General features: G+C 43.8%; 2 protein-coding genes across 2 annotated transcripts in view; both read left to right on the top strand.

Annotated features, from left to right (window-relative positions):
• The first annotated feature begins 9261 nt into the window (after positions 1 to 9261).
• LOC117539916 (deoxyribonuclease-1-like) overlaps positions 9262 to 18187 on the top strand; it is a 49083-nt gene continuing 40157 nt past the window's right edge. The window contains exon 1 of the mRNA XM_034206272.1: positions 9262 to 9369. The gene's annotated coding sequence lies outside the window, so the exon portion shown is untranslated. The remainder of the gene's footprint in view (positions 9370 to 18187) is intronic.
• Positions 11680 to 16291, top strand: LOC117539910 (deoxyribonuclease-1-like). Its single transcript, XM_034206265.1, has 7 exons — positions 11680 to 11760; positions 11923 to 12017; positions 12288 to 12374; positions 12973 to 13070; positions 15595 to 15707; positions 15968 to 16125; positions 16207 to 16291. Exons 1-7 carry the CDS (start codon positions 11680 to 11682, stop codon positions 16289 to 16291), a joined length of 717 nt encoding a protein of 238 aa, XP_034062156.1.

The following is an 18187-nucleotide window of genomic DNA, read 5'->3' as shown; positions in this document are numbered from 1 at the left end:
TTAAAATCAGTAAATATCCAGTGTCTGTTGATTGTGTATTTATAGGATATTCATATTTTATACATATCTTTATATATATTTGTATTTTGTATTCGGGATTGTGGGAAATGGTATTTCGATCTCTCAGTCTGTTCACACTCAACAACTTTTTGTTATGACCGGCTCGTAGGCCACAACGGAAAGATAACAAAACGTACACGAGTTTCCAAAAGCCACGGCACATTTATTGCGGTTGTTAAATATAATGCACAAAATAGATGGACGAGGGGAGAGGATCGCCGTGTTCCTCCTCATGCGGCCGGCTTGGAGAGAGTCAGGGGCCCCTGTGACTCCGGGCAGCTGGGCTTAATAGCACCTCGGCGCCGGCCAGGTGTCCGCGATCGAGCTGATTGGCCTCTTCAGCTCCACCCCACCGTAACACCTGTAACACACCTTGCACACAGGCTCTGGGGCCGTCACAGCCCCCCCCATAAAATCAGGGTCCCCATCGGAACCCTGGTACCAACACACAAACGGAAACACCCCACAAAGAACATGGCGCCCACAACAACGAAGAACAACAAACAAGTCACTGACTAGTTCAGCTAACTATAACTAAACGCGTTACATTTTTCTTCCCCTTTTTTTTCCTTCTTTTTTTTCTTTCCCGCCATGCTCCGGAACCTGGAAGACACCCCGACTGGTAAACCGGTTCGCCAGCAAATTACGCGACACTCTCCTGAAGCGAATACCCCTGAGCACGACCTCTCACCTCACCACCACGAAGAACACTCTCCCTTAGACCCTCCAGAGACGCATCAGGACGCTGTTCCTCCACCAGCTCAGCGTGAGAAACCGACCAGGGAATCTCGAGACACGTCACGCCATGCTGCGGTGAGGCCCCATCGATTTCAGCTGTGCTCATGACCTCTGTCTGCCCACGTTTCATTCCCCGTGTCACAGCGCCTGCTTTAAACACGTCAGGGTACTCAGTTTCGCTCTTGTCTGGCTTAATATTAACCAGGGGCACTGGCGCCATAATAGCTGGAGGTGCCCCATCAGCCCACACACGACTACCTGCAATGTCGTTACCCAGTATCATCGTGACCCCATCTATGGGCAGAGCGGGCCGCACGCCAACCGCTACTTCACCCTGAAACAGATCCGAACACAGCATCATTTTATGGAGAGGCACCCGAAGAACATTTAATCCGATTCCAAGTGTCGGAATGAACAACCCCATGTATGTGTCTTCTGAAAATAGTAAGGCAGAGGCCAAAATGAACGAATCAAATGATCCCGTGTCTCGTAATATTTTTACCCGCACCTTCTCATCGTTCCCCACCAGAGAAACAAAACCTTCAGTCATGAACGGCAAATAAGACTGTAGTTCTGGGCTATACCCCTGTGGTTTCAACTCACCGTCTAAACGCCCAGTCACCTGCTCAGCGACAGGTGCCACGAATATTGCTGGCCTGGGACTACCACTAGTCCCTTCCTGCTCAGCTTTAGCCCTAAATGCATTGCAGTCTTTTCTCCAGTGCCCTCGCTCATGACAGTAATGACACACATTGTCAGGCTCACGTGCACCACGTATACCCACTGTCCTGCCCAGCAGGTCTCACTGGACGACCAGACCACGCTCCCACACCCAAGGAATTTCCACCGTGACTGCCTTGTATGGCAGCACCTCCACCAACGTGTGTCAAAACATAGTCATCTGCTAATGCAGCAGCTTCAGCAGCTGTCCTGACTGCGTGCTCACTGATGTACACTGCAATGTGCTCCGGTACAGAATTTTTGAATTGCTCCAAAATAACGAGATCCCTCAACGCCCCGTGAGAATCAACGTCAGTTGCCGCACACCAGCGATCGAAATGGGTGGAAATCTCCCGAGCAAACTCAAGGTGAGATTTATCACCTCTCTTCCAATTCCTAAACCGCTGACGATAAGCTTCAGGCACCAGCTCGTAAGCCCTGAGTACGGCAGATTTAACTAAATCATAGCGCAAATAGTCACTGCCACTTAAAGATGAATAAGCCTCCTGAGCCCTCCCGGTTAACACACACTGTAACAATAACACGCGAGTGGCCTCAGACCACCCCCTTACACCTGCGAGACGTTCAAACATTGACATTTTTTTTCCCTGATCCTTCTCATTAAACCTGGGAACCAACTTCAAATCATTTAAGTCATCCCCTGACCTCCCTGGGGCCCCGCTTTGACTAGCTGAATAATCAGGAAACAGGACATCAGCCGCTACTTTGCCCTCTCTAATTCATTCCAGTTTCTCCCTCTGAAACTCCAACTTAGCCTGCTCAGTTTCCTACCTCAATTTCTCCAAGGACACCGCTCTTTCCAGCTCAATGCCCTGTCGCATCTTCTCCACGGCCAACTCCTTTTCCGTCTCCAACTCTAAGCGTAATCTGAGTAACTCCTTCTGTTGCTCGAAACTCCAAACCGCACTTTGACCCGCCATTTATTTTGTGCGCCCGGGGACAGGAGTATCAAACACTTTACTTTTCAACAAACAAGCCCTCAAATTCGCTTTCACCGACTCTTTCACTCTTTTATCGCCAACTTCAAACCCATAATACTGAGCTATGTTCACCAATTGATCCTTGGTGCACTGATCCAAGAATCCTTCAGAAGGTGCAGCCACAAACGCCCCCAAAATATCCTCCATATTACCCAATAATAGCTATTTACACCGAGGAAATGCAATTTCTTAGCCCACCTGTGCACACAGTAGGAATGAGGAGCCCCGCTAGCTGACTTCCTAACCACAAACTTACTACCTAACTCCCCCCCTAGTCTTCATGAGGCGTAGCGGTGGGTACTTATGCACTTAAAGCCCGCTGGACCGAGAGAGGCGACCAGGTAACCGGCAACCCCCCTGACCCACGGAAGTGCTCCCGAGCAAGTTTAGGGAAAAGGGAAAGTGAAGCTCTAACCGCCGTACCTCAACACTATCAAAAACCCCCCCAGACAAAACCCAAAGGGGAAACGCCTCTTGAACCTACCAGGGGAAACACTCCTACAGGTATTGTACACACAGGCGAGACCACTACCTCCTATGTTTCAGCGAATATTTAAGAGAACAGATCACCGCTATCGGACAAAAACACATCTCATCAAATCCCACAAACCCGGGACCATACGCGTTCAAAAATAATGCCTAGGCACCCGTAGAGTGCATACACAACACAATATAAGGCCACATACGTCACTGTCCTCAGAGGGAATCCCCTCAAAAAAAACTCAGGCGACCAACTAGCCACGAACACAGGCTAATTTAGGTACAGCTAACGCCAAAACAACCCAACCAACTCACGGTTCATACTCACGATAGACGAGCCCCCCCAGTCTGTTGACAATAAAGTTGACTTTTATATCATTTTTACTTCTGGCAATTGCATTTACTCTTCAACAATCATAAAGTGGTGTTAATATGTGCAGATTATCCTGCTCAACCAAACATGTAAGTATCATAAACATTTGTTAATGACAGAGATTATTTCTCCCATAAATGGAAACACAAAAGAGGAAAAGTAAGTAAATGTAGCAGGTATTGGATCAAGAGTACAATAATAGAGTTTCTTTAAATTGACATACAGTATACTCTTGTTAAATACCTTGTAATTGAGTACAGCACTTTAGTAAATGTTCTTTGTTACTGTCCAACACTGGCCTTGATAATATGTTGGGTGTTTCGGTTTAAATCTATGAAATTAATTTGATTTATATTTTTAGTCAAAATGAAGATCGCTGCCTTCAATGTCCAGAGACTGGGATGGGATAAAGTCAACAAAAAGGACGTATAGCCATTGGAACACATTCAGCAGTTCTTTATCATCAAATGTGGGGTTTTGAACCATCAATGGAGTTGGTCGTCGGACTTTGAGTCCCTCATTTGTAGAAATGAGGTCTAAGCCGAACCGGAGGATCAGATCTCTGCCCAGTACATTTATTGGGCAGACAGATGATAAAATAAAACTGTGTTTGACTGATGTGGGAAATGGATGACTGTCATCACCGTTATCTTTACACTGAAGTTGTATTGAAAATTTCTCCTTCACAGTTACCCCAGCTGCTCCTATTGAGTGAATACATCTTCCACTAAATTTGGAATCTGGCAGATCTGCCCTTTTTAGCACAGAGTGTGTAGCCCCAGAATCAACCAGAAATGTAACATTAACACCCATGATAGCTAAAGTCAGTGTGGGACATTTCTTAAATGCTTTTTCCGTGTCATATTTCAAATATGTACCCTTTTTAATTACAGACATTTTCTCTAAATCTTCCAATTTCTCAATAGCCTGCATGATGTGTGTGTGTGTGTGTCACTTCCTTGGTTAGATGCTGCTGGCATGGGTTCCGTCTCCCCCGACCAAATTCCTTCCTCCGCCTCTCCCTCCTTCGACTGATGTCAGTTTGAAGAATTGTCTTTGTACCGAGTATTGAAAGCATTTTGAGTTCGTTGGATCTCGTGAAGTCAATCGGTTCCACCCCGGCGCTGGTTCTCTCGTCCCGTACGGTTTCTGTCGAGGTAGAGGAGAATCCGAGGATCCTGGAGCGACCACCAGCGTCCGTAGGTGTTCCCAATCGAACTTGCAGAGATCCTGCCGACAACGCCAATTGTTATGGAAATCTGAGACCCAACACTGTGGAGAGTACAAGTCAGAGTGATCAAAAACAAATAAATGGTGAATCAGACAGAGTTGTCTGGTTATTTATTTGAAGCTTCAAATACATAAGATACAATAAAATAGACACAGGTCTCACAGAGTATATAATAGTCTGCGTGAGTGTGCGCAGTACAATATAGTAGCAAGGCTTATATACAAGAAAGAGTGAGAAGTTCAGAAATCTGTCTTCACACGGTCACATTGTTATTAGACACCTGTCCTTGAGCTGTAGATAGTATAACGGTTCTCAGGAAAGGCAAGTTCTTGTGTGACTTTGTGTGAGTCTCAACCTAGTAGCCAAATCAGCTGTGTGGCCTTGAAGTGCTTGGGAATAACCCCACAGTGGAGTATGAGAAGAAAACAGCACATCTCAAGAAATGATATAGGTATTTTACAATGTGTTGAGAAGCATTTGGTTTAAGCATATAAGGATATAATAAAAATGTCCACTACAAGTGCCAAATCATAACACAAATTATCTCAATATGCTTAAGTAGAGCAGGCTAAAGACTCTTGGCTCTTGTCACATTTTCTTAATAGATTGTAAAGTTTAATGACCACATCTGAAAAACAACCCGTTTCAGCTACATTACTTTACCAAATCAGTGCACATTGTGTTCTTTTTAGGTTTCCTGAACTTCTCCCATACAACGGACCTGACGAGCGTGACAAACTGAGTGAGGAGGTTCTGGACTACCAGTCAATGGACATTGCCATGCCCGAAGACCCAGCCACATTCGACATTGAGAGCTTTTGGGGGAACATGGCATCAATGAAGAATAAGGTAAGAATTATTCTGCACCCTTTGAAATACCCATTGACGTAATCAACTTAATTATATACAAAAATACTTGAGTAATTAGACTTCCTACATTTTTCAAAGGTGACCGGGATGAGCAGATTTGGGAGGCTCTCTCGTATTGCCAAGTTGGTGTTGGTACTTCCACATCCAAATGCTGATGCTGAACGAGTGTTCTCTGTGGTGGGACTGAACAAAACCAAAACCCGAAACAGTTTGGCTCTTGATGGAACTCTATCATCCATCCTGACTGTGAAGATGGCAAACCTTGAGCCACAGTGTTTCAAATGGGAGCCCCCTCCCTCTGTCATCAAGGCATCAACATCTGCCACAAACACCTACAACATGAGACATGTCATGTAAACCAAAACACACAAACAAAGACATGCACTTTATTTATTTATAATATATATTATATATATATATATATTATTCTGGTTCTAATTTTGTTACTCTTAAAAAAAAAATGCACTAAAGGAAAAGGCTGCTATTGGTTCTTAAAAGGCTGCTATTATTTCTTAAAAGGCTGCTATGTTTTCTTTATATCGACATTTTATAAATAAATGTATTTTATTTGTCAAAACTTTTCTTGTTACAATTGTTTTCATTTCTACTTGTGCTGGTCAATTATTAACACTATATAAGCATGAGGAGGCCGACAGTGCAGGGAGAGCAGCTGGCATGGGGGTGAAGACATCACAACAGTCTTAATGTTAATTTAAATTGAGATATTCCTCTAAATCGACGTTAAAAAAGGCACAAAAAAAAAATCGAAACGCATCTTCCCCGAAAGTCTCACTCCTACTTGTTACTGAAACTTGGCAGCCCTGGCTGGAAACATTTTTTAAATTCCCAAATATGCGTTGTTTGGATGAATGATTATTTTCTTACCCGGAAAACTGTTACAACTTAATGACAGTCATTCAAAAGCTTTAAACACTGTTTCTTTGTTAAACAAATGTTGTTGAAGCTCGCAACCCTTTTCAAAGTAATAGCGCACATGCTCTAACCGGAAGAACACACACAAAATAAAGCAATGTGGAAACACCCCAGAGCAGGCAAAGCATGAGGTGAATTATTGACACTATTACATGATATTTTCTGTCCCAGGCTCTGAGTGTCAGTGATCACTACCCTGTGGAGGTGGAGCTGGAGCTGGAGCAGATGGAGGAGCAGATAGTGGAGAACATGGGGAAGCTTGAGCTGATGGTGGAGCAGGAGGTGGAGCAGGAGGTGGAGCAGGAGGTGGAGCAGGAGGTGGAGCAGGAGGTGGAGCAGGAGGTGGAGCAGGAGGTGGAGCAGGAGGTGGAGCAGGAGGTGGAGCAGGAGGTGGAGCAGATGGCTCAGAGAAAATGGAATCTAGTGAAACCCTCGACTGGAGGAATACCTCAGGGTAAAGATGTCTCTTGCTTCATCAACATCAGTGACACATAATAGACATAGGAGTGCATTTAATTCTGTTTTTTATGGTTCTTGCAGCATCATACCCCTGACCCTAACCCCGCCGCACACGCTCTGTGCTTCAGCCGCTGCTCTCTTCTATCCTTTTTATTGCATTTTCTTTATTTCATTTAAATAAATGTAACACAGACCAAACAGGGCTTTTATAAACTTGTATTGGTTTTATTACAGGAGTTTTTAAACAACAAATATTTACCAGAGAGTCCGTGCACCACGCTGCGCTCCGTTGCCCAAAACCCTAACAATAATCAATAGATTTTTTGTGCTGAAAGTCATATACTGTTCTGTCTCAAACGGATAGACTAGGTTATTAATTGATTTGCTTAATAGTTGCTGAAAATGCTACAATAAAATGTTCAGTTCGTTTTTAATCTGCCATGTACGGTATCAATGGGGCGTGTCGTGTACTGTCTTGCTGCGACTGCAGCTGGGTGATATTGCAATATAGGCGTAGTTCTGTTAAGATAAGATAATAAGACGGTTAGTAAATAGAAATTAAATAAGTCCTTTCTGACACATAATCTTCCCAAACCTATCACACGTAATCCACCAGAGAAGAAGAAACACATTTGTACTTGAAAGGCAGTATAAAGGGTAAAACGTTTGGCACACGAACACACAATAAAATAAAGAATAAAATAAAATATTAAAAGAATGCTTTTAAATTCAGGTAAATAAAAACATATATATAGAATAAATACAATTTTTAATAAAACACTAAGATAATTATCATGTAAATATAAGACTATGTTTTAATTATTGCCGCCTGTTGCAGCCGATTTCCCTTAAATTGTAATGGATCTGTCTCTTTCCCATGGCATAGGTCTATGGCCCTGGGTTTTGCTATATCTCTCTGAAGGAGGGGCAGCTTGGGATCATTGTTGAGGCCAGTCTATGACAGAGCACAAGCTGCCATGATGTAGTTTACTGTTCAGGAACGTAGGTTGTTTAGTCTCGCTGATGAGGAATGTTGATTATTACATGGCTTAGTTGAATACTCGATTCTGATTGGTCAATTCAGAACACGTGAAACGTTGTTAATCCAGTAGTACAGACCGCTGTCAAGGACTTATTGACCGTTGCTAAGGACGCTCACATCTGCAGGAGGAAGTCCGGTCGATTTAACTGTCTACAGTTTGGTCCAACATCCATTTAAAATAAAATGTAAAGTAATAACGAAAATATAAATAACATAATATAAACAATGTTTAAAGGAAATGGGGGATTCATAATATATAAAAAAGGATAAAAGATATTTGGAACCTAATGAAATAAGAAAACATGCAATACACCGTGCAAACATTGAATAAATTGTAAAATGTCATTTATAAATAATAATAGATAAAATATAAGAAAAATATATAAAATGGTAGTAATACCAATAATAAACAATTACAATTAAAATTAATAAAATAGTCCAGAAGTGGAGGATTTATAAAATAATAGATAGGAAATATGTATAAATAATACACAGATAAATACTACAATATAAATAAATAATAGTTAATTAAAAAGGCTACATTAGTTAAAAAGCAATCCCCTTAGGTAATATATATATATATATATATATTTATAAAACGGACAAGTCAAATCAAGCAATCTGATTGGTTCTTAGCCGGATATACTGAGCGTATACCACGGGTAGAATTGTAAGTTACTTTTCACAACAAATCAGTATCCCTCCGCGTCTGAGAAAAACAGTATACTGCCTGCAGTTTGCTTTTCAAACTGGAACAAGAAAGCAGCGGAGAAGTAACGGGGCAGAAACCCTCCTTTTTACGCAGCGGTCCAGACATAGACATCAAACGGCAAAACATAGGCCTATTCATTGTGCAGTTCCTTTGGCATTAGGGCAGGGATATCTAGATACTTTCCAAGGTTTGACATAATGAATTGAGCTACTTTTAAAGCAAGCAACAATGTTTTCAAATCTGTAATCAAAGAGGTCCGCAAAAACACTATCGACCAAGGGGGTTGTCGACCCTCCGCTTCGCGTCGGGCCGAACCACGCCCCTTAGCTGTGATATAATGAGCATATACCACGGCCTGTCGTGAGCTATTGCTTAAATATATATATATATATATATATATATATATTTAAGCAAGTTCCACCCTTTATTTTTATTTTATTTTATATATAAAATAAAATAAAAATAAAGGGTGGAACTTCTGGTTTGCCATCACCGCAGAGAGAGGGTCTAAAAACATCCGGAGGGGAGAGGCACACTTGAGCTCTATCAAAGACTGGCCTCAACAACGATGCCAAGCTGCCCCTCCTTAAGAGAGATAGCAGGGGCGGGGGGGTTTGGCTTTCAGAGACACTTCCCTATGGGTTTCTTTAATTCCTGGTGTTTCTGCAGAACCTCTCACATCACTCCTGTCCCCTGAAACAGAACAACCTCTGCTGCTGGGTTATTATTTAGATTTTACTCAACAGAAGGGTGAGTTTTCTTTGTTGTTTCTTTTGAGTTTTATTCTTCTTAGTGTAACAAGTGTTCATTTCTCAGCTATGGAGTGTAGACTTGAATCCATAGGCGGCGCGTGAGGCTCAGGTTTGGGAAAGCTAAATAACTTTTTTTACCTGACGCTGCCCGACTCCGGCGTCTATAGAAAAGAGATCAACTCAGTGTGCGGAGTTCAGCAGTCTGATGGCTTGGGGGGAAAAGCTATTGCAGAATCTGGCTGTTCTGCTCTTAATGCTGCGGAACCTCTTGCCGGAGGGCAGCAGGGAGAACAGAGCATGGTGAGGATGAGTGGGGTCTTTAAAAATGTTCTGGGCTTTTGTCAGGGAGCGTTTCTGAGCGGTGTCTCTGATGGAAGGGAGAGAAACTCCGATGATCTTCTCTGCTGTCCTAACCACTCTCTGCAGAGACTTCCAGTCTTTGGCGTTGCAGTCTCTCGACCAGATGGAGATGTCAGCACGCTCTCTATGGTTCCTCTGTAGAACGTGGTGAGGATGGGAGGGGGGAGCTGTGCAGGAAGAGTAGGCACTGCTGTGCCTTCTTAAATAGTGATGTAGTGTGAGTGGACCAGGTCAGACTGCTTGTGATATGCACCCCCAGGAACTTGGTGCTGTCTGTAGTCTTCACTGCTGTGCCGTTGATGTGGAGTGGTGGGTGACAGTGCTTTTTGTTCCTGAAGTCGACAATGATCTTTTTTATTTTATCGACATTCAGGATCAGGTTGTTGGTGTTACACCAGTCTGTCAGATGTTTCACCTCCTCCCTGTAGGCCTGTTCGTTGTTGTCCCTGATGAGTCCCACCACTGTTGTATCGTCCGCATACTTTATGATGTGGTTGGTACTGAACCTGGAGCATAAGCATAAGCGCTATCGATAAAAGTAGTAGTAGCGTTGTGTACCCTATGTGGATGTCAGTGTTACACACATTCTGAGGCCGCCCTACCTATGTTTTTTGTTTTCACTGCTAATTTATGCTTATGTTCTATTAGTGCATTAAAAAATAATAAAAATAATTAATGAAGTTTCAGCTCAGACCCCACGCTTAATATGTCTCCCCCTGGCCCACCTACATTTCTCCAGGCCCACCCACACAATAATTCCTGGCTACGCCACTGGACTAGAGTGGCCGCGATCTTTTCGAACGCCGCGGCGCAGCCGTAACACGACGCAGACGGACCCAGTGGAATCTAGGGGTAACCCTAGAAAATGACATGCCCAGAATGAATGAGTATATCTTCACTTCTAAAATAACCTTTTTTATCAAAGCTATGATACACCTGCGAATTAGCTGTAGAAGTGTCAGAATCAATATAGATGTTGCTGTGTCAGAGTGTCAGGGGCCCTATTGCCCCCCAGGGTAAGGGTCAGGGTCAGGGGTGAACCCTAACGCTGACCCCGGGGCCAATAGGGCTCAAGAGGTTAAACAATGCAGCGATTCTGCGATTCACCTCAGCCGTCTCTCGCTTTAGTTTTTTCAAATCTGCAGCTCTTCGTCCCTGCTATATTTGATGAGCGAAACAAATATTTGTTACCATAAGTTCTTAATAAAACTGTCACTGTTGGACTCAGTACTAGTTTGACTGCTACCAGAAAAACAATGAAGTACATTTACTGTGTACTTTGTGAGTACGTGACGCGACGCAGACGCACCCGGTGGAATCGAGGGGTTAGGGCCCAGGCCTCAAGAGGTTACATCTCCTAACAATGTTGTCCATTTTAGACATATGCTTATTATATTTACAGCCCTTAATAACATTCATTTTCTGGGCTCAATGTGTGTCTTGGCCTTTTTCGTTGGGATGGTTCAATTCACCTTGTTTTCCCGTGTGTATAATATCATCACCGTTCCTTCAACAGGATACTTTAGTGCGTCAAAGCAAGTGTACACACAAACTGAAAGATTGACAATAAAGTTGACTTTGACTTTGATATCATTTTTCCTTCTGGCAATTGCATTTACCCTTCAAACATCATAAAGTGGTGTTACAGTAATATGTGCAGATTATCCTGCTGAACTAAACATGTAAGTAAACATTTGTTAACGACAGAGATTATTTCTCCCATAAATGGAAACCCAATAGAGAAATCTAAGTAAATGTAGCAGGTATTGGATGAAGAGTCAAATAATAGAGTTTCTTTAAATGGACATACTGTATACTCTCGTTAAATACCTTGTAATTGAGCACTTTAATAAATGTTCTTTGTTACTGTCCACCACTGGCTTTGATAATATGTTGGGTGTATCGGTTTAAATCTATGAAATTAATTTGATTTATATTTTTAGTCAAAATGAAGATCGCTGCCTTCAATGTGAAGAGACTGGGAGGGGATAAAGTCAACAACCAGGACGTACGGGATAATATCATAAAGGTAACTCACCGTGCTGAAGCACACAAGTTTGTTCAGTGTAATATTTCAGTTAATGTTTTTGTACATGGCGAGAAAATTAAAGGAAAGGAGCAGTTTTTTATGCATTGATAACACAATTTAAAAAGTTCTGTGCTTTCTTTTCTCTGTGGTTGTGTTTTGCAGATTGTGTCTCGGTACAGCGTGGTGCTGCTGCTGGAGGTGACGGATGTGAGTGGTGAGGCCATGGAACTGCTCCTCAAACACCTTAATGAATATGGGTGAGTTCTCCACACATAGAAGCACATTTATTTAAAGGGGCCCTATTCTGTTCAGGTTCAAAATGTGTTTTTAGGGTCCTGTGACATGTTTACTTGCTTTAATGTTCAGAAAGCTCTTTATTTTTCTCACACTGTGCTGCAGCACCTCTTTTCACCTTTGCCTAAAAACAAGTGTTGGTAATTAAATCTTATGGGGCATCTACAATGATACAAACAAATGCTGATGATTGTGAGAGATATTCAGTTCCAGTTGTTTCTGTTTTCTGGCAGAGATAACAGAAGTAATCCGTACCGCAAGCTGTGCAGTGAACCTCTGGGACCGGAGGGTCACAAGGAGAAGTTTGTCTACTTCTACAGGTCAGAAACACAAGTACAGACAATCCTGTGTGTGGTTAAAATACCTTTTTGGGCAACCAGTGCCTTTATTGTAGAGACAGACCTAACATGGGGAGTGATGACAGACGGCAAATGGTCATCGAACTGGATTCAGACCAAGCCTCAGTACACATCAATCTACCAATTGAGCTATACGTTATGTCTCACAGGAATTAAAATATGTCTCGAATTGGTAACAGCCACATTCAATTGGATAATTATGATTGAAAAACTGTGTAAAATATCAAAGACAAAAAACAGTAATGTTTATTTTTGAACCAGTAAGCTGTGACACATTACATTACTCTTCTTTGAGACGCTTCAATATTTTTAGTCCTACAATTTATTTGTTGTCTATGGTCTGGTAGCTAAGACCCAGAACATCATAGGCTTTACAAATCATCACATTGTGCCGTTGGGCCAAACTCTACACACATTTCCTACAAGGCTTTATCGAAAAACTTCAAGTGGTTTATGAGCTATCTCACTAACTAATAAAAATACATGAATAAACAAACAAAACATAACATGTGTTTATAAGCTTTATAATACAGTATATGTTTGTGGCTTTGTGTTTCAGAAAGAAAGAAGTGGAGATAAAAGACAAATACCAGTACAGAGGAAATGCTGTGATCACCAGAAAGCCTTTCGCTGTCCTTCTAAATTGTCTAAACACAGGTATGTGTGTGTTTTAGTTTTTTAGACTATCATTGTGAGGATCAATTTGGGTTTTGTGTCCTTTATGGATTATGAGGACACCAGGGTTCGATTCGACCGGACTAAATAAGGCTGCTGTGAATGCGACGAGTCACAAGAACGCAGATGTCTTCAAAATCTTTAGTTAAAGAGTGAAGCAGGATGAAGTGTTGAACAGTGTTGTGTAAAGTAAAAATGCTCCGTCAACTATACATAAAAGTCAGAGCCACCTGTCGTCGGTGAAACCTCCTCCTGACTGCAGAACGTCTCTCAGTGTTACAATGTTTTTTTATCGCACGTTGTCTGATTATATAATCGTATGTGCTGTCCACTAGAGTCTGTTGATCTCCACATTAACAGCAGCATGAAAATAACCTGCCGATGCTCCATGGTGGAGGCTACGGTAGAAATTGCCGGGGTTTGCGTTTGTTCCCCCTTAATGACAGCATTTCCGTGCACATGACTTGTGTTTAAAGTTTATAGTCCGTTCTAATGCACATTCTCAAAATATTGAAGTGACTGTTATTTATATTGATTGCTGTGTTTTTACACACAAACTGGAAGATTGACAATAAAGTTGACTTTGTAGTGCCGAGAGATAGGGAGTCGGAGGCGGTGCAATGGAGGTGCAAAAGGGTAATTTATTAGAGAGTAGAAAAGGACATGTTGTCCGGTTGCAGTCCGGGAAGAAGAGAGAGAAGCCAGGAGGGCACACAACATATATAGTCAACACACAACATGTCCGTGTGGAAACAAAACCCCAACTGTAGTTCCATGTGTGAATTATGAACCAGTGTATTAATAGGTGGTCACCACACAAGCCCCCCCAGAATTCAAACATGACAAAATAAATCCTCGTGTCCGTGGAGGAAGCACCACAGGGGCCGAGGAGGGTGGGGTCGCAGACGAGGGCCGGGCCATGGAACGGGCCATGGAACGGGCCATGGAATGGGCCATGGAACGGGCCATGGAACGGGCCGACGAAAGGGGGGTCGCAGGATAGGGTAGGGGCCCTAACGAGGGCGAGGGCACCCCCACCGGGGGCGGGCCGGAACGGGCCGTCATAAGGGGACCGCAGTAGGTGTTGTGGCGAACCCAGCAGGAAAGAGCGCTGCCCGGCCGCAGGCAGGCGTCGAGGTATCGCCGGAAGAGAGGAGCAGTCCCCCCGGGAGGAAGGAGCACAACCCGGCCGCAGGTAGACGCGCAGCGGCGGCGGAAACGAAATCCTCGGAAAGCCTTCAGGTATCCCCGGGAGGCAGGAGCAGTCTCCCCGGGAAGAAGGAGCCGTGGACAGATGAGAAGCCAGACAGGGTCCCGGAGCACGTCACCCATGGGCCGATGGAGCATGGGCGACGTCCGGAACTGTCGAGGCGAGAGGGGGTCCAGGGGTGCGCCACCCAGGCGCCGATGAAAACGAGAGTGGCGTCTGGATATCCCTGGAAGGCAGGATAGGCCAGACAGGCTCCGGGGGGCGCCACCCACGGGCCGATGGCAGCATGGGCGACGTCCGGAACTGTCGAGGCGAGACTGGGTCCAGGAGTGCACCACCCAGGCGCCGATGAAAACGAGAGTGGCGTCTGGAACCGCCGTCGAGGTGGTGAAAAAGGTGAGTGTCCACACGAGGTCAACCGGCTGGTCGAACCTCTTCTCCGGCACCGGAAAAAATTGTCAACAGTCAGATGTTAACAGAAAACGTCGACAGCCGTTAACAGCTAGCCGTTAGCCGTTAGCTGCTAGCCGTCATTAGCCCCTCGTGGTTAGCCGCTAGTCGTCGTCAGCTAGCGCAGCCGCACGCCCCGAAGAAACCAGCCCACAAGGTAGCAATCGGTCTGCTGATCGACCCAGCAGGTTGTGCATCGTCCCCCTATTGGATGGAAGGCTGATGCGGGAATGGCGAGCAACGTCCCCAGCTCTTCTGCGGGGCGCGCACCGAGCCTCAGTCCGCGTGCCGGTGGCAGCCACGGACGATTCCAAAAAAATCCCCGGCATTTCGAGAAAGAAACATGAGTTCCTTTTGCCGTGTTCAGGTCCGTCCCGGAAACTTCTCGAGACGTTGTCAGGGTCACCAGTGTAGTGCCGAGAGATAGGGAGTCGGAGGCGGTGCAATGGAGGTGCAAAAGGGTAATTTATTAGAGTGTAGAAAAGGACATGTTGTCCGGTTGCAGTCCGGGAAGAAGAGAGAGAAGCCAGGAGGGCACACAACATATATAGGCAACACACAACATGTCCGTGTGGAAACAAAACCCCAACTGTAGTTCCATGTGTGAATTATGAACCAGTGTATTAATAGGTGGTTACCACAACTTTGACTTTATCAGAGAAGCGGACTATTAGGTGTGAATGCAACCTAAGTTGTCAGGACCTTTCTATATTGTGAGGTCCTAACTTTAGGAAAGATATAAATGGAATGTTTAAAGATAAATACTTTTTATTAAATTAGACTTAGGTTGCGATAACGACGTGTGTGTGTGTGTGTGTGTGTGTGTGTGTGTGTGTTTGCCTCCAGTTGTGCAGGATCTGGTGTTGATCCCGGTCCACATCACACCAAGTAACGCAGAGGTGGAGCTGAACGCTCTTCATGACGTGGTTGAAGATGTGAGGAAAATGTGGAAGAATGATGTAAGTTTTTAAAATATTATTGATGGGTTTGAGAGAAAAACAATGTGGTAAAATCTTTACATTTAACATTAACCATTTTGTGTTTATCACGATATTGAGTGATGGGTTTTTGAGAGATTAAATAGTATTGTTTAATTTTATTTCTCATATAAGCAAACTTGTTTAAGCTTTGAATACTTTCAGTATGAATAAAGTTAAAACAAATTAACATAATGTGTTTTTCCATTCTGAGTTTGGTTGTGTTGTTCTTTCTTCTGCAGAACATTATGATTTTGGGAGACTTTAATGCTGATCAACCGTATCTCTCCAAGAAGAAGAAGACGAAGGAAACACTCCTCATCTCCTCGGCTCCTTATCGTTGGCTGATAGGCGATAACGTCCACACCATGACTATAAACAACAACCACGCCTACGACAGGTAATACACATTTCATTGTTTAATCCAAGCACTTTTTGTGTTTGTTAAAAAAATGAATTGTGCTGCATTTCCAAACAACAGGATCGTGGTTTACAAAGAAAGCATGCTGGAGGCCATCGTCCCCGACTCAGCCAAAGCCTACAACTTCAAGAGAGAGTTGAACTAGACAGTAGAAGAAGTGAGACTCATGTTTAGGGTTGGGTATCGTTGGTACGATGAGATGTTACTATATCTCCCCTACTGTAACACTGACAGTGACACCTGCTGAAGTGTCACAGTGCAACCCATTATCAGCAGTGTTGGGTGTAACGCGTTACAAAAGTAACGGAGTTACAGTAATATATTACTTTTTGCTGTAACGAAGTAATGTAACATATTACTAATGAAATATGGGTAATTGTTACGTCCCAACTAGGGGAAGAGGAATGCAACACACACCAGTATGTAATTGGTAATAATTATAAGTAGTTTTAATGTATAACAGGTAGATACAATGGCAGGCAAGCAGCCTGAGACCAACAAAGTAGCCACAAGGGCGCAAGTTTAAATGGGCAACCAAACAAAGGGAGGACTCTAATAAGTGAGCCTACTTAAATACAAAGGTACATACATAACTAAACAAAAGAACCCTCACTATTGCAGTGGTACAAACTAAAGAAAAGGAGGCTGTAAGAAAACACAGGTAAACTAAACAACTACAGTCAACGTAGAGGCTAAGATACTCTAATCACATCTAATCATATCAACACTACCAAACACAGACCACACAAGTTAAACCACAGAACGGAGAGCAAATAGTTAGAGGCGTCTGTTCACTCAACAGAGCCTCCAGAGTGGTAATTGTCCTCAGGCTTTGTAGTCATCTGCATCAGGTGTGCGCCGGCTGTGCGCTGCGATTGGAGCGCGTCAGGCCCGGCATGCTCCAATCACAATCCTCAGGGGGCGGACCAGGAGATGGGCAGCCAATGATGTCAGGGCAATCGCACAGCTCATTTACATAAAACACACATTAACACAGTTAAGAGGATCAGGAAGGCATCAGCCGTAACCCTCTCCCCCTTAAGACACAAACCCACAGGTTTTGTGAACTAAACACACTAACAAACTCCTAATAACACCCATTCTAACATCACAAACTCAACCTGGACAAAGCATCGGCCAACACATTCTCTGAGCCCTTTAATGACGGGTGTCTACGGTTGTAGTCCCGCACAATCAGAGCCCATTGCAGGAGACGCTGATTGTGCTTGGACACGCTAGGGCAGAATATGAAGGGATCATAACATGTAAACACCACAATTGGCCAAAGGCTGGGTCCAACATGAACCTTAAAGTGTTGCAGAGCTAACACCAACACTTGGATCCGATGAACGAGCTGACACTCTCGGGTTACCGGGAGTGTCGAAAAGTCGAGAGGTTTGTCTGAGCCGGCGTGTTGCGCTGGTCTCACGACATCCTCACGAGGGGGAGCCACAATTTCTGGCTTCTCCCCGGACACAGCTTCATCTGAAAGCACAGGCACAATCACAGGATCAGATAATGAGACATCAGAAACACTTTTACTCGCCTGTGCACTTGTATGGGTAACCAGGCCAATACCTTTTGGCGGGGACATGTTCTGCCGCTGTTCTTTACGCTTCAGAGCTGCACAGTTGGCGATGACATGTCCAAGTTGGTGACAGTAAAAGCACTCTCTCTCCTCTCTTGTTACATTATACATGTTTGATGGCTGAATAAATGGTGCGGCTGACACACTGCGGGATCTCTCAGTAGAGACCGGAGAAAACACAGATTTATGAGTGTGCACATACTCATCAGCTAACACAGCAGCAGCAGAGAGGGAATTTACTTTTTGCTCATTTAAGTAAACGACAATATGGTCAGGCAAACATTTCTTAAACTCCTCCAACATGATCAATTCCCTCAGAGAAGAATAATCAGTAGCATTACATGAGGCAATCCACTTAGCAAAAAACGTTCCCTTTTCTCTGGCGAACTCGGCGTGAGTTTGATTAGGACCCTTCCTATGGTGTCAAAACTTCTGCCGGTAAGCTTCGGGAAC

This window comes from Gymnodraco acuticeps, unplaced genomic scaffold (assembly GCF_902827175.1).
Source record: "Gymnodraco acuticeps unplaced genomic scaffold, fGymAcu1.1, whole genome shotgun sequence".
Lineage (NCBI taxonomy): Eukaryota > Metazoa > Chordata > Actinopteri > Perciformes > Bathydraconidae > Gymnodraco > Gymnodraco acuticeps.
The sequence above is the reverse complement of the archived record's forward strand: the minus strand, read 5'-3'. Positions and strand labels throughout refer to the sequence as shown.